At 37.5% G+C, this 17,454-nt stretch overlaps 1 protein-coding gene across 1 annotated transcript in view; it reads right to left on the bottom strand.

Annotated features, from left to right (window-relative positions):
• washc5 (WASH complex subunit 5) overlaps window positions 1-17,454 on the bottom strand; it is a 42,967-nt gene extending 25,513 nt beyond the window's left edge. Inside the window, exons 1-7 of the mRNA XM_028817612.2 lie at window positions 17,027-17,454; window positions 13,113-13,258; window positions 8,888-8,972; window positions 7,057-7,157; window positions 3,669-3,861; window positions 1,628-1,780; window positions 859-972 (exon numbers count right to left, since the gene is read on the bottom strand). Of these exons, the coding sequence (XP_028673445.1) occupies window positions 859-972; window positions 1,628-1,780; window positions 3,669-3,861; window positions 7,057-7,157; window positions 8,888-8,972; window positions 13,113-13,258; window positions 17,027-17,212 (978 nt within the window). The 5' untranslated portion in view covers window positions 17,213-17,454. The remainder of the gene's footprint in view (window positions 1-858; window positions 973-1,627; window positions 1,781-3,668; window positions 3,862-7,056; window positions 7,158-8,887; window positions 8,973-13,112; window positions 13,259-17,026) is intronic.

The following is a 17,454-nucleotide window of genomic DNA, read 5'->3' as shown; positions in this document are numbered from 1 at the left end:
TATGTACTCTCTGCCCCCTTATGTTTAAAACTCCATAACTAGCTTTTTTAACTAGAAGATTATGTGAGCAATGGATAAAAAAATTAAAAATGAATAACATAAAGCAAAGCTATGACTGAGAGGAATAAAAAAAGTTTCACAGATGTAGCTACTGTATATTAGTTTATATTTTTTATGAAGGACTAGCAAAAAGTAAAGATAACAAGGGCACTTCTGTAATACATGCATGTCTGTTATTTGAAATTAGACAGCTTGACAAAATATTCCCTCTCTGAGCTAGTAATAGTTTGCTTACTTGTAATCAAGGCTCAAAAACAGTTTTCAAATTAACAAGTTTAATAATTAATTTGTGCAGAATAGTAACAGAAGTTTATGTAACATCATCTAAGCCAGGAAGCTCGGTGTGAATTCCTGCCTGGTCACCATCTGTGTGTAATTATTATATTCTCCCAAATTCATGGGGGTGATTTAGTTCCTATATTGCAAAATATATGCAAACCTACAGTTGTTTCCTGACTTATGTCAACTACTACAGGGAAAGAGACGGAGCCTCCATTTTAACAAGAGCAATTTGGGACTGAGTAATGCCAAGGGCTTGATAAAAAGTGAGCTCTGGATAACCCCTGAGTGTAAATCTATGGTGTAGTATAAATATAAATGACCACAAATGAGTGTGGAGCTGTTAGGTAGAGAGAAGAAACTCTAGGCAGAGAAAGTAGTGGAGTGATTGTTTGAGTTAGTAGAAACACTATAAAATTACCCATTACTATCATATTATCCCCTTTAACTTTTTCAAATATATGTTAAAAAATACCAATATATTTAAAGCTGTTTTTTATGAGATCATATTATCCATACCTGTTCCTTAATATTTGCTTGATCCAGAGTATAATTAAGAGCTGTTCGTGCCGCTTTATATGGCTCCCAGGCTTCCATCAAGTTAACCGTTATACCCATATAAATACTTATGACCTAAAAGACAAAATTCTGACATTTAACATGGCACGTTTCATAGACAGTACGAAAACATGCAAACATATCTCTTGATCTATTAGTTTTAATTTAACAATGGTTTCTGGTTGATGCTTAAACTCGAATAGTCATTCTTTTCTATCTTAATTGTGAAAAGTACTGCTTCATGTGGGTGCTCTGAAAAAACGTTGGCATGAAGGGTGTAGCCAGAGAAGAGCTGACCGGTGACATAGCTGGACCAATGTTGAGATGGTGAAAGGACTCAAATTCCAAGAATCATAATTACCTATAGAACTGTCACTGCTCATCAGAACATTCCCTATAGACACTAGAAAATGTAATATGTGAAAATCTCAGAAGGACAGCTGTTTAGGAGAAAATGGGTCCATCAAAGTCTCTCTGATCATACATAATGCCCATTTAACTGTTTGACCAACTGAACCTCTTGATAATGTTGGAATGTTTTGGCAATACTATTGCCTGACTGAGGGAAAAGTCAATTTGTACTAACAAGCAGGACTGGCTAACAGGGTGCCCACCATTGTATATTCAAAGTTTAGCAATCAAATGCTATACACAAAGAAGAAAATGATACAAAAAAAAAAAAAAAAAAAAAAGACTACCCAAAATGATTAAAAAAAAAAAAAAGACTAACCCAGTTATCAGGAAAGTATTTATCCACAATCTCCCTCATCTTTGCTTGCTGCGTGTTCAGAATATTTGGTGTAAAGTAAAGGATCACATAAAGCATTGCAGCTTGTGTAGCAAGTGCTGTACTGCGATGTTCCGGTAAAGGATAGGCAGAAACCTGAAAAGCAACAAATACGTTACTAACTGACATCATGTAACATATAATAAATTATTTCAGAGTTTTGGCATCATAAATATATAGTTTTTATAATCTCAAAACAAATTTAGTTGATACAAAAACCCAGACATATCAAACTTTGATGGAAAAAGAACTTATTAGTAATACTGGAGGTTTAAAATCTAGTGCTACACAATACAGCTGCAGAATTACAAGAAAAGCAGAACAAATGGCACAAATAAATATGTTTATAGCAGAGTGAAGAAGGACATTATAACAGGCCAAAGTGGGGCACGTTAGATGAAATTTGGAGAAATAATGGTTATTTCCTTAATCTGCTATTAAGCTATCTTTAATAATAACTTACTGTTTTTTTTTTTTTTAATGTCCTCCCGGCTATCTGACCTTATCATCGCACTCATCTTTAACTTAAATGTTATATAATTGTATATAAGGACACTACTTTTCTACCAATTATACAGTATATTTATGTTATATAAGCTTGCATGGATTTATTTATTCATTTTTGTTTACTTATTCATTATTATTCTTAACTAATTTTATTTGTTTTTCTTTTCTTGTAACTATCTCTTTGACATCTTCTAAAACACTTTAGGCTACATTTTTGCTTTGTGCCCTCCACACACCATAACCTATCGTCTATTGGGGAGAAGCGAAGGCTTTAGATTTGTCAAAAAATTTGATCTCTGATTTTTGACAGATCTCATCGTTTTTAAGGTCCCCTGATAACAAAAATATTGATACCTCGATGATGGATGTGTGTCTGTGTGTGTGTGTGTGTGTGTGTGCGTGTGTTGGTCTGTGTGTCACAGTTCCTTGAGGACAGTCTAGAGCTAAAATGGCTGGATGTAAAAATACCAAACTCAAAATTTCAGCCTGTTAGGTGACAACGATATGCTGATTAGTTTTTAAGCCAAATCGTGAAAGAGAAAGAGGCACTCTAGAGGAACCCACAAATACTGTAATTCTGCAATTAGTTATGAATTCTTCTTGTTATTTCCTATCGCAATGACCTATTTTACAATTAGAAAGATCAGCATCAGAGCAATAAGTAATTACTGAAATGTTATAGAATTGTTTGGGTAACTTGGTTCCTAGGATGCAAAGCCTACCGACGTTCATGTTTGAATTTTGTGTATGAAAATGTGCTATTGAAATACATGTTGGTGTTTTAAGAAAATGTATCTGAAATCACCAAACTGGCTTTTATCTGACTCTCACTCTTCACTTTGCAAATATGGAGCCAGGACTGGCAATAATAGATTTGCCAGACCAGACAATGGTGGTGAAGTATCACCTACATCCTAGGATGAAGCTTCAGATGGTCTGTCTATATCCTCATCTTCATTTATTGCCACAAGTTACCAGTAATATGATTCAAGTGGTTGAAATTAATCTTCTGTGCATAATGGCTTGGACCACTCTCCATGATAGGGTGTGGAACCTAACAATATAGAAGAACCTCAGAGTACAACCACTGATTCTCCAGGAATCAGTTGAAGTGTTTCAGCATTAAAAACATGGTGCTTTAAATTTGTTTTTTTTCTGTCACTGAACAACACAAAAAGACTATTTAACCTCATACTGAAAACTAAATATCTGCACATTAAAGATCAACAGTTTCTAAGTCACCAGTATTTTACTTGCTGTACTGGCTTGGCTGCTTGCCTATTAAGAGAGGTGGCATTCAAAATTCAAACACACTGAGGTCGTCATTCTTCCTGCCAAACTGACATCATAACAGCACATCACCCATAGACATTAAAAGGGGATAACACAACCCTCATAAAACAGACTAATCTGCAATCAGTATGTAAAGCCATAACATTTAGTTAGCCTGTGAAAAAGTGACTTGTTCATTTATTACCTGATTATAGATATCATCTGAGCGTAGACGGCCAATCACCATGCTGATGAAGGATTCACTGATTGGTACCCTGGAAAAGTAACTTTCAGGATAGTTTGCAGGTCGTTTGGCTCCTGGCTGACTAGAATACCCTGTGCTGCGCAGCAGCTTACATATATCATCCAAGTTCGTGTCCACAGATGAACGTGTAGCACTAGAAGCAAAAAGCATATCAAAATTGGCATAAAATATATTAAACTAATGACTCAAAATGCTGTAAAAAAAATGCATATATATCGGGTGTAGAAAATGTCATGTTACTATATAAATATTAACTATGTTCCCTTCTTTTGACTGAATATATTCAAAACTGTACTCATGTAAATTAACCAAATGATGAAAAAGAGACCCAAACTGGATACCCAAAGTAAAACATATGTACACAGAAGCACCAAATGAAAATATCCAGTGATGATTGAACCCAATACCACCCACATACTCCTTACCAAATGCCACTTGGTACTCATAATACATTCCAATCAGGTCAGAACAATTTTACTCTCGTCCAAGTAACTGTTGATATTTGCATTTTTTACATATTTGCATAGCCTAATTCTATTAGTGCCAGGGACAAGCCTCAGAATAGCCCTGGAAAGGGCATCAGTCCATCAGAAAGCAGGTGTACTCACACAGATTCAACCAGTTCATCTAACATTCAAATTATTACTTTAATATGTGGAGAGAAACTGGAACAGCCAGAGAATAATACAAGCAAACATATGGACTATGTACAAATTTGGTACAGACAATGACTGGAGTTATGAGATAAAACATGCTGACCACTGTGCAACCCACTTTGCACATGCACAATAACTAAACATCTAAAATAAAAAAAATAAACACAACCTCCAATTGATCCATTAGCATCCTGTTTAGGTTACGTAACAGTAAAACCACTGGACTGTAAACCACACACATTTTTCAGATTATTCATCCCTCTGACACACTTGGTTTTAACCAGAGCAAGTCTCTTAACCTGCCAGTTAATATTTTAGAAATTGAAAGATAATTTAATAAATAAACACATTTATTAATAAATAAATTTGTATTTATTAAGAATTTAATAAATAAAAATGTAAACACAACATGCCCTAAAAGCTTTTGAATAAAAACAGATTTTTTCCAAAGCTTGCAAACAAAAAAACAATGGTCCAAAAAGGTTATTTTTTTCAGGATTATATTTCACAATATGGCCAAGTATATCCAGCAACTACCATCTGGAATAAAATAAAAAAACGGTTCACAATGGAGCTGAGAGTGTGACAACCACAGGTTCAGTTTCAGGTACGGAGAAGTCTGAATGGGTGTCATTGTGTGCTGCATCTCTTGTACAGTACTACATATTTTGCCTGGAGAATTATTTCCTTTTGTAAATGTCCACATGATTCTATTCTCATGAGTAATGGCACGTCCTCATGCTCTCTAGGATTTGCCAGTACTTCTGCCATGTGTGACTGTATGAGGATATACGAATTACATAATCACAAATACAATCATGAATACCACATTCTTTCTTTTCACTTGTGTCCATATAAGTCCATTCAGGGTGAATCATGTATTTAGACACCAGTGGAAATTAAGGGGAAATGCACTTAAAACTGAAGCCAGGAAGTACTTCCTTACATTAAGAGTCGTGGGACTCTGGAACAAACTAGCAAGACATGGAGTGGAAGCAGAAACCTTGACAACCTTTAAGAAGAATTTGGATGAGATATTGGGAAAGCTTAGCTATTATCTAAACAACTGGGTCTGATGGACTGAATGGTCTCTTCTCATTTGTCATATTTCTTATGTTCTAAGTAGTAATATTGCCACATGAACATAATAAACTTGTATGCTGTGACACTTAACTGTCCCCAATTTTATTGACCATAAACTTTAGCTCTTTCCACTTGCCAATAAGCATAAGAGACTCATACATATGACAAAACCATTTTTTTCAACCAACTGGCAAGAGTCATACTGACATTCTAACAAATCAAAAATTACATTTTAGACATCTAAAACACAATTTTTACTATACAGAATTTAAATTTAAGATTCATGTTTTAGATGTCCAAAACAAGCTTTACACTTTTCAGAATTTAAATTTGAGATATCTAATCAAAATAAAAATTAACAGAAATCTAAAATTCGGTATTGACTATTACAATGCACATAACAGATACCTATCATGTACTTTGCAATAAATATAACTGAGGGGACTATTCCATTATCTGAAAACTCCATAAAAGTCAAAGAGGCTGTAATTAATTATATTTTGACTAGTCAAGCCTCAAATGGCAGATATTCATAATTATGCCTTGATAAATGTGAACTATAGATATTATTAATTACATTTAACTTGTTGCAATTGAATATTAGATGTCAAAAATTATACTTCAGATATCTATAAGTCAAATTCATTAAAGATACCTGCAATTCTAATCTCACCAATTTAATATCCGAAGTCCATGCAAAACATCCATCAGTTTTCTACTAGACAACTGACATCTTGCCTGAAGAAGAGGCCTGAGTTGCCTCGAAAGCTTGCATATTGTAATTTGTTCATTTAGCCAATAAAAGGGGTCATGTTGCTTCACTTCTCATTGCATCCATAATTGCAAACCTAGTACAATACTACTACTAGTCAAAATAGAAATCAAAGTCAAAATATCTGTAACTTGAGTTCTAAATGTTGAAAATATGACTACATTTTACTCTATTTAGAATTCAGAGTAATTAATATATAATTGTCAATGTCAAAAACAGGAATTAGCATCAAAGGTTAAATGCTAACATGATCTGCTATAGGAGTGCCTGTGCAGCTCCAACTTGAAAGACGACCTCACGCGGAGGGTCTGGAATTTACTGAGGGACTGTTTTATCACTTCTAAGTATTGCAACAATTCATGTGATGCTAAATAGAAACTTACACTTTTATTCATCTTGATGTTTGTTTGGAAGTGCAGACTTGCCAGGGCCAGTCTTTCAGGAGACAAACATTGTTTGTTAAATCATAACCATGCACTATACTGTACATTAGAACTTTAGACCAAATCTGAGCAAGAACTGGCCATTCAGCCCAACAAAGCTCAACAGTCCTCTCCACTTAATTCTTCCATAATAACATCAAGTCTAGCTTTGAAGGTCCCTAAAGTTCTTCTGTCTATCACACTACTTGGCAACTTACTTCATGTGTCTGTGGTTCTCTGTGTAAAAAAAAAAAACTTTCTAATGTTTGTGTGAAATTTTCCAACTTCTTTTTTTTTTTTTGGAACACCTAGAACTAATTAAGATAGTATTTTAAATAATGTTTAATTGACAGAATTTCACTCTCATATGTAATAACTAAATATGTTAAAGTTACCTGTATCGGTAATAAGACACCAGCATTCTTTCTCTTACTTCTCCTTCAATCTTCATGTCGATAACCAATAACATGACTCCATATAAATAAATGGCTTCACACTAAAAGGGCAAAAAACAAACCAATTATTACTGCAAGTAGTAACAAGCTACCACAACTCTTACCCTTTTAACCGGGCAGCGAGCACTGCCACTTCATGATTCCAGAATCCTGGCTTTGACTTCTGTGTCTGGTCTTTGCCTGTGTGGAACTTGCATTTTCTACTCATGGCTGCATGAGCTTCTGTCTAGGAATTCAGGTTTACTTATACAGCAGATTAACTTATTTGGCTGACTTACATCATTTAAGATAGTTCACATTTCTTTTTCTTTTGTTTTTCCAATTGACACACAGGCAGGTAAAGTGACTTGCATGTGATCACACAGTGTCAGTAGCCCAGGGTTTGGAGTTCAAAGCCCTAATCACTACACCTCATTGACTTACTTCACAAATCTCCAAAGATATGAGCGGCAGGCTAAATGTGAATAGCAACCTAGCCCTGTGTGAATGTGGGTGTGTGCTCGAGTCCACTGGGACCCTGCCTAGCACCAGATTCTGCCACAGCTGGTTCCAGTTCCCCACAACCCCTAATTTGACTAAACAGGTTAGAGAGTGTTGTTATGCCCTCGTCTTGAGGTTAGCGTTACACACCGCCAAAAGCTTAGTTTGGCAGTGAGCAAAATACAGGAACCAGCACTATTTGTAAAGCCAGTCCATCACCGGACACACAAACATGCTGTTGCATTTAGTTCAGGTGCAATTTAACTCTTTGAGGGCTGAATATTTTTTCCAAAAAGCAATGATTTCACTCAGAAGTCAACATAAAACATCTGTTGCTGCATGCTGTGGCCGTCAGTTTGCCAAGAATGTGCGGCTTGCTTGCTGCCAGGCTGTCTTTGTGTGGCTGGGACACAGGCGCAGTGCGTTACAATCTGGTTTCTACCTCTTATCATTGTTCAGTGGCAGTCCTCCCTGGCGAACATTGTCAGTGCCACGGCTAGCTGGGAACCAATCAGCTGAAGCTGGAACCTCACATTCATCTTCGATCACTTGTATCAAAAACTCGAGTCCGACAAGTCATAGTCCAGTTCAGAGATAATAGGCAATAAAGTCGTCCACGGAGTGTTTTGCTTTACACATTCGCTTTGATCTCTCGCCAGATGTCAGTGCCATTTTTGTCATCGTGTGCACCTTGCTACTCACGAGAGTGCAAGGAATCTCGGTCAAACTAATGAATCTAACTTACTTTCTAGTAACCAGAGTCCAACTAAAATGTAACGGTGGGTTTTGTCATAGTTTACAGTCGATTACCATTGTCAGCTCCTCCTTTTGACAAAAGTCAACATCAGCCCTGAAAGAGTTAAAGATGTCACTTAAACTTATCACAGATCTTTAGACCTGAGATTGAAGAGGTCAGAAGAAACTGGTAGGAATGGAAGAACAACATGCAAACCCCACCTAAAGCACTTTTTATGCCTTTATTAGATGATATAACATTACCACAGTTACAGCAAAATGTAGATACATAAAGAAAGACAAATATAAAAACTATTACCTCCCCCACACTATGCGACTCTTCAATTCCACCCAGTGGGGTAAATGTTAAAATTATACAAAGTTATTGTCTGTCTGTATACCTGCATTGTTATCACTCTTTAATTTAATAATTTAATATTGTTCTTTATCAGTATGCTGCTGCTGGAGTATGTGAATTTCCCCTTGGGATTAATAAAGTATCTATCTATCTATTACAATACATGAAATGGAAAATAATTAGTTTGTAATAACTTACTAAAAGTTGCTTTCCATCTTCATTTAACAGCACACTTTCTAAGGTCTGCTGAATATAAACGCCTTCATTCAGGTCATCAAGGTATCTGGAACACAGTTATTGTTTCCAATTGAATGAGACTAATTGACTCTGAGTTATTTAAACAGATGAAACAAATAAAAGGAGAAAGCATTAGAAACACCACAATAAAGATCGAACATGCTTGACTTAAGGGACTAACCTATGAAAGTTGCATCAAAAAAAAAAAAAAAAAAAAATCTCTCTACTATATAAAAAAAATTATGAGACGAGACGTTTTAGCCCGGGACAAGATGTGACTTTTTCAAGTCCTGCGAGACATGACTTTGTGCCAAGAGATTTAACCACACCCGGGGCCACAAATAAAATACAAAGAGTAGATGACAAAGTAAAACAATGTAAAGAATTCAAAAACGTTGGCGTGATACACATGCAGAGCAGGTTAGAGATAATGAAAGTACTAACATTCGAATGTCTCAAAAAAATGATAGAAAAGATTGCATTAGCGCAAACAAACAGAAATTACTACTCGGTGAAATAACGGAACAGCGAAAAGAGATCGAATATATTGTTTGGCTTTAAACTTTAAGTCGGAGACTTGAAGATCATCTAATTTGTATTGCCATCAGGGAAAAGTAGTGTTTCTTCCCAATGAAGAGGCATATCCGCGAGAATTAAAAGATTTGTTGTTTGGTGAAAGTGAAATCCACATACGTGAGCGGCAGAGATGCAGAGTGGCTGGCACATAACACAGGCTGGGGGATTGGCGAGAGAAGCGAGCAGGAGGCAAAGCACCCTAGTTTAATAATAATATTAAAATTCAGGTTTTACATTTCTTGCAAAATATACTTTCAGAACTTATTTGTAATTCATACATAATTCTATTCAGGGCTGTAAAAGTGAAACCTATCTGCGTGTTGTACTACTGGAGTAAAAAGCGGTCAACTGACTTTGAAGTATCATTTCAAATTCACTTTATTATGAAGTAGATGATCATGGGTAAATACTAAGTTTCAATAAACACAAAGCCAACCTTCACTGCTTCTTTGTGATTGACAAGATCATTTTAATTTTAATCTTATACTGAGCACATACAGTAAGGGTTTACCATGCTTGACTTGGCATTTCATTTAGCAGAGGTAATCTGAATAGAATTGATAAGCATGCTGGGTTGAATGGCTTCTTCTTGTGAAAGCTGTTCTAATGTCCTAAAGTGTTGCCAAAGTGCCACTGTCACTGCTGTGTTACAACCCTGGTGTTAAAAGTATTTTACATTGTGCTTACAATACATGGGAATGCATCACAAAATGCCCCCCCCCCCATTACCATTCACTATCTCTAACTACCTGTCTGTGACTATACCGTCTTCTTTCCACGGCTAACCTCACCTCTTAACTGTAGACATGCTGAATATTGGTAAGAGCCAATCTTTAAAACCTCAATATATATTGTATGCCAAATCACTTAACACACACACACACACAATTATATATATATATATATATATATATATATTTATATGGCGGAACGGTTCGCTTCCCGGGTCCTCCCTGCGTGGAGTTTGCATGTTCTCCCAGTGTCTGCATGAGTTTCCTCCCACAGTCCAAAGACATGCAGGTTAGGTGGATTGCCGATTCTGAATTGGCCCTAGTGTGTGCTTGGTGTGTAGGTGTGTCCTGCGGTGTGTTGGCGCCCTGCCCGGGATTGGTTCCTGCCTTGTGCCCTGTGTTGGCTGGGATTGGCTCCAGCAGACCCCCTGTGACCCTGTGTTCAGATTCAGCGGGTTGGAAAATGGATGGATTTATATATATATATATATATATATATATCTATAAATAATACCTTATATGTGTACATGGCACAGTGGCTCAGTTGTAAGTGCTGCTAAGTCTGATGACCACCTGTGTGGGATATGTACACTCTCACCGGGTCTGCATGTGTTTTTCCTCCCAGTACTCCATTTCTACTCCAATACTAACACTAGAGGTAAAAAGAAAAAATGGAAATGTATGGCAGTATTTTTGATGAGGTCTGTCATTAAAGCACAGATAGACAAGTATGCACCACTGCTAATATTTGTAGTGTGCCATCTATTGGAATGTGAATGGAATGCATTCTGTTGGTTTACAGCATAATAAAATGTATTCATTCCACATTTCATAGATGGCATACTAAAAAACATTCCCACATCACAGTACAACTTGGACTGTCAAAGAAATGTATGTAAACATATAAATATCACTGACGCAAAAGTATAGAAGGGATAAATTATAGTAACCCACTAATAAATAATGGATAGATGTGGGAAATGGAATTCCTTTATTTATTAGTGGGTTACTATACTTTACCCTTTCTATACTTTTGCATCATTTAAATTTTGCTATATTTTTCTTTGATAGTCCAAGCTGTACTGTAACGTAAGCACTACTTTACGTATATCTGGTTATATATACGTATGGTTTGAATTATTTGTTACTACAGACATTAGCACTGGTGCAGAGATTTCTGTACCAAATGTTCTGTCTACCTTTAAATTGAGTGCTAGTATTCACTTTGGTATTCAATGTTGTGACAAAGAGAGGGCTTATTATGAAACATACAATTTGCACACATTGCTCCCCCAGCAATATTCTGCTTGAAGAGGGAGACTACTAAGGATGCCATCTCCTGTAGCACTAGGCACAACATAGGAAACATTTCAAGACAGGGATCCAGCCCACTTATGCACACACCCACAGTTACTCTTTGGGGATATGGCAGCAAAACTGAAATACCCGGAGGAAAATCTACATAAACACAAGGAGAACCAGCATATTCCATATGGATATGACTGGGCGAGGGATTGGAACCCAGGATACTGGATCAATGGAGCAGCAATTCTACCCTCTGCATTGCTATACCACCCGATTTTATATGCATACATACACATACTATCACATATCTAATACACTAGATGAGTAATTTGGCCTGTCTTAGGGACATGTTAAATTACTTAGAGGAAGGGCTGGTTCAAAAAAGAAAATAAACATAATGGGCAGGATTTGAACCTGGATGGATGAGTTGTAAGGCAAGCATGCTAACCATCACATCACACATAGTGATGTTTCTGTGAAAGCAGATCACACTGTAGTATTTCACAACACTTTCTATTTCCATCCAGCTATCCATCCATTTTCCAACCCGCTGAATCTGAACACAGGGTCACGGGGGTCTGCTGGAGCCAAACCCAGCCAACACAGGGCACAAGGCAGGAACCAATCCCGGGCAGGGTGCCAACCCACCGCAGGACACACACAAACACACCCACACACCAAGCACACACTACGGCCAATTTAGAATCGCCAGTCCACCTAACCTGCATGTCTTTGGACTGTGGGAGGAAACCGGAGCGCCCGGAGGAAACACACGCAGACACGGGGAGAACATGCAAACTCCACGCAGGGAGGACCCGGGAAGCGAACCCGGGTCTCCTAACTGAGAGGCAGCAGCGCTACCACTGCGCCACCGTGCCGACACACTTTCTGTTTTGAAACTGTAATTCTGTTTCCCAGCGTTGTCTGGCTATTACTTCAAACTTTACCATAAGTTAAAAAGTAGGAAAAAATATTGCATTTAGACTTGATATGATCAGTAATCGCAATTTGCTATGAACTTTAAAAACACCAGTGGGATTTTGACCACTGATTTAACTAGTGTTTAAGTGAGGACAAGCCTGAAATTTGTACTTCAAAAACCTTATAATAACGCATGCAGCTTCAAATGCAACCGACAAACAGTGCCAGGAACCTTGCATCGGTAGCGAAATGATGAGATGTAATGCATACAACTCTACATTGCCATAAATAAGTCCACAAACAATATGGTCTCCACCAGGACATAAAATTGAAGGAAATGCTTTATTATACAAAAAAGCTCAATTAAATAGGCAGGTATCTAACACAGATTTATTGTTTGAAAGGAAAGCAAGCTAACCATCACACCACCATCACAACCTGCTTGCACCGTTTCCCTGTTGATCAATTACACTGTTGAATTTCTTGCCATTTGATCCAACCCAGAGTCGTCCTCCCCCCCGTCATGAATTTTAACCTCTGTATCAATAGAGCACAATCTGTATGTATGAGCAAGGATATATGTACATGCAGTCTACCACCATTAAAGTAAGGATCTTAATAGTTTGTCTTACGCTTCTTCATGTAAAGCTTACCTATTCAAGTCAACAATATATTTATGGACACTTTCAAATGCCAGATAAAAACGGGTCAGAATTTCGATGTTGTTTTCTCTGAACTCCTCATCCAAATCCTGAAGCTCAGGCTTGGCTTCAAGCTTGCTTTCATAATATTCAGGACCCTGGAACAAAAACATAAAGAAAGGTGAATATTTTGATAGACATCACTTTGGTTTAACAGAGAATGGCCAACCTAAGTAAGAAAAGCTTTATGTGCCCTGATCATGTGGGCTTTCAACCCTGAGAGAGTACTATGCAACGAACGGACTGACCGGGTATGGGGAGTCAATACTGACATCTACATTTTACTAATGCTGAACCCAAAAGTTTAAACGGTTTTCCACCTTGAACCTTTTTAAAGCATAATGCTTCATCAAAATTCAAAATATGTTACACTAGCTGTGTGTGGTTTTCAGGACAAAAAGCAACCCGAAGACTCTGTATATTCGTGAACTTGGACAGGTGTCAGCTAATTCTCAAGAATTACCCAGGGCAGAGGACGTGGACCTATCTGTGACTGCTGCCCCACATTGGTGATACCACACCTTAGCCGGATCGCTGGCAAATGAGTCCTATTAATCTTTGTTTTGAGAAAATACCTCCAGATAGATAATGTTTTTAAAGAAAACTTCACGCCTTGCCCTCTGTTGCTAAGGTGTTTCACTTGCACTTTGTTCAGCCGCGGCATTTGCTTCTTTCAATGTTGTCTCTTCATCTGTGTCATTAGCACTAGGTCATTGCTGCGTGGAGGCGTTCGCTTCAGACTGGTCTTTCATAGTGAGAAGTGAGGTGCCATCTAGTGGCTGTGGTTGAGCAAGAAAAGAGCAGACTGCTCCATACACACAGTCACTGGTCTTTTGTTTATATATGTCTAATATGGCCTGCGATGACAGCTCTCTCAAAAGCATCCTTTAACAGAAGGTTCACATATAGGTTTAAACTGAATATAATTTATACATAGACAGACAAGAGAGGCACTATTTGTAGATAGATAGATACTATATAATACATACAGAAACAGAAAGCAATATACAGCAGATCTGAAAGACAGATGTGACTGCCATTATATATACTGTAATTAATAGATAGATGGATAGACAGACAGGAAAGGCACTATCCAACACATAGATAGGTAGGGCACGATATAACTGATAGAAAAAGTCATTATATAGACAGATTGATAGACAGGGCACTTTATAATAGATAACGGCACTATTTAATCCAGGGGTGGGCAGATTCAGTCCTGGAGGGCCGCAGTGGCTGCAGGTTTTTGTTCCAACCCAATTGCTTCATAAGAAGCACTTATTGCTCAAGTAACACTTCTGCTTCACTTTAGATAGAGATAGATAGATAGATAGATAGATAGATAGATAGATAGATAGATAGATACTTTATTAATCCCAATGGGAAATTCACAATTCACAGATTTTTAACCATTATTGCTTATTTTAGTCTTACACAGCTGTATTCTTGGTTTTTAATTGCTCCTTATTAGCAATAACATGTAAATGACAAAAGAAACCAGCATTTCTCCATTTACACCTCTGTGTGTATTTATCATGCACTACTGGGTTTAATTACATACTTGGAAGGAAAGTGAAGCACTAAGAATAACTTGTCTGTTTTAGACTTCAAATCATTTAGATGATATCCTTAGAAAGGAAAAAATACTGTATCCAGGATATGAGAATGACTTGACATGGCAGAGTTAAAGCACTAGCAAGCCATGAAATTAAATAATTGACAACGATTGTTTTTTAATTAAAGCAACTGGGTTGGAACAAAAACCTGCAACCACTGTGGCCCTCCAGGACTGAATCTGCCCACCCGTCATTTAATATATTACATACTGTAGATAAGGAAAGCAACATATACCAGATCTGAAAGACGATAGATAGATATAGATAGATACTTTATTTGTATATGCAAACCCATAATAAACCAAACAACAATTAAAAGGTTTATAAAATACTTTATACATTTTACTCTGGTGTCATCAACAGCATGATCAGTCAAAAGGAACATTACAGAGTTAATCTCCAAAACTCACCGACATCTTTAAATCCAGCATTATGCTGTTTAATGATAATAATTTACCAAGACATTTCCTTTAAAGTAGCTGTGTGTGTGTATAAAAAAATTAACTGATGGGAGGATTCAGATGCATCATCCATTCACCTCACATAAATAAGAAATTATTGTGGGGTGTTTTTAACATGTTGTGTTTTCTATATAAATAAAATTAAACTTCTGTCTGTCTAGCTAGTCAGACTTCACACGAAAGCCACCACACCTATTTCTATTTGTAGTTATTTCCAGTACAGTCTAACTTAAAACATATTCTTAGTCTATTTTTTTATTTTCTAGGTATAAATATCTAGAAAAATAGAAAAAAAAACAAAACAAAAAACCTTGGAAAAAGTTGGCATTGGTTGCTGGAACTTTGTGGGGATCTGCCAGGGGTGCTGCTCAGGGAGGAGGCTACCTGACTCTCACTTGTCTCTCAGAGTTTGAATTAATAATAATAATAATTCATTACATTTATATAGCGCTTTTCTCAGTACTCAAAGCGCTATCCACACAGGGAGGAACCGGGAAGCGAACCCACAATCTTCCACAGTCTCCTTACTGCAGAGCAGCAGCACTACCACTGTGCCACCTGAATTGTATGTATTGAATTGTATGTTACAGCCGTTGTGCACTATACACACTCCAAGCAGTTTCACCATTATTACTGAACTACTGAGATAATTATTACTGTTTTACAAATTGTTCTTTGCTGCAAAATGATTTTTATTTCTCTCAAAGACAGATGCCACTGAAGAGCATAGTTAGAAGCCCCATAATCACTCAAACTTGGGACCACTGGCACTGTTTAAGTCTTGTCAGGTCACATTTTAGTGATATTTTAAAAATGTACAGGACATGAATAAAGAACTCTGAAAAATTCTGGATACAGCATATGAGTAAATGGAATTGCAATAAAAATGAATCATTACTGATGGCACATCCTGCCTTCATTCCCTCTGCCATGTATGAGGTGCCTGGGGCTCAAGCTGCACTAACACGTGACAACTTGCCATAGGGTAGCTCTCATATAAAGTCCTGTGAAAAAGTTTTTGTTCCCCATGCACATTTTCCTCTATTTGTGCTTATTCATAAAGTTTAATTGTTTTTTTCCCCTACACAGGTGACATAGATGTTGGTGAACTTTTTAATCTTCTATAAATCAAATCATTGTTTAAAACCTGTGTATTGTGTTTAATCAGTTGGTCTTTTGTATTATAATAAATTTGTTTGGAGATCAGAAACGATTAAGTGTGATGAATAAGCAACAAGAAAAGAAATCAGAAAGGGGATAAACTCTTTTTCGCTGCACTGCATATGCAAATAATAACCCCGTAGTAACCTGCATGAGTCCTGGTGCCGAATTGGTGCCTTCATTCAGTAGTTTAGGAATTGGCTGCCACTTCATGCAACCCTCAACTGGAAACTGCTTGAAAAAATGGATGCCTACAAAGGGTGTCACAGTGGTAGCGCTGCTGCCTCACAACAAGGAGACTGGTGTTCAAGTTCCAGGTACTTCCTTTGAGAAGTGTGCATGCTCCCCCTGTGTCGTCCCTCAATCCAAGGGCATCCAGGTTGGCTGAACTGGTGCTGTTAAACTGTCCCCTTATAGGAGTGTGTACACCCTGTGATGAAGTGGCGCCCTGTCCAGGTATTGTTCCTGCCTTGCGCGCACTGATTATTTGGACGGGCTCCAGCTGGACCCTTATGAGAATGTTAATAGAATGGACAGGATATTTTACTACTACCTCTCATTTATACTCATTTGGCTGGGCCGCCTGCTCCTCATTCACAGAAGATTTTTCGACCAGATTATAACTTACCTTAAAATAGCTGAAGTCGTAAACAATATCTGCATATTTTTGCTGATCGACTTTGTCCTTTAACCTGAAGAAAGTGGGGACAAAGTCGGAAAGCCTCAGCAGTTCTGCAATGATAGCATTTCCCCTAGAGACAATTCGCAGTATAGCTTGTCCACACAGATTATTTTCGGCTAAAAAATCCACCATAACGAGGTCTGTTTTGCGGTGCCTTGCACCCGTGCTCGAATATCAACCAACAACCCAAGCAGAAGCGGCAGTGGGCTCACTGGAGGAATCACGACACACCTAGATGTGCAGTGCGAATTCTTCATTAATTACCCCAAATCTCCATCTTCTAGTCGACTATACCAAAGTAAAAAACGGACACGTCCAGTGAGTGACAGCCTCCGCAAACTGTTCGCCTCGTCATGTGAGCGAGTCATATGACA

Source organism: Erpetoichthys calabaricus, chromosome 13 (genome assembly GCF_900747795.2).
Source record: "Erpetoichthys calabaricus chromosome 13, fErpCal1.3, whole genome shotgun sequence".
In the NCBI taxonomy this organism is placed as follows: domain Eukaryota; kingdom Metazoa; phylum Chordata; class Cladistia; order Polypteriformes; family Polypteridae; genus Erpetoichthys; species Erpetoichthys calabaricus.
The sequence above is the reverse complement of the archived record's forward strand: the minus strand, read 5'-3'. Positions and strand labels throughout refer to the sequence as shown.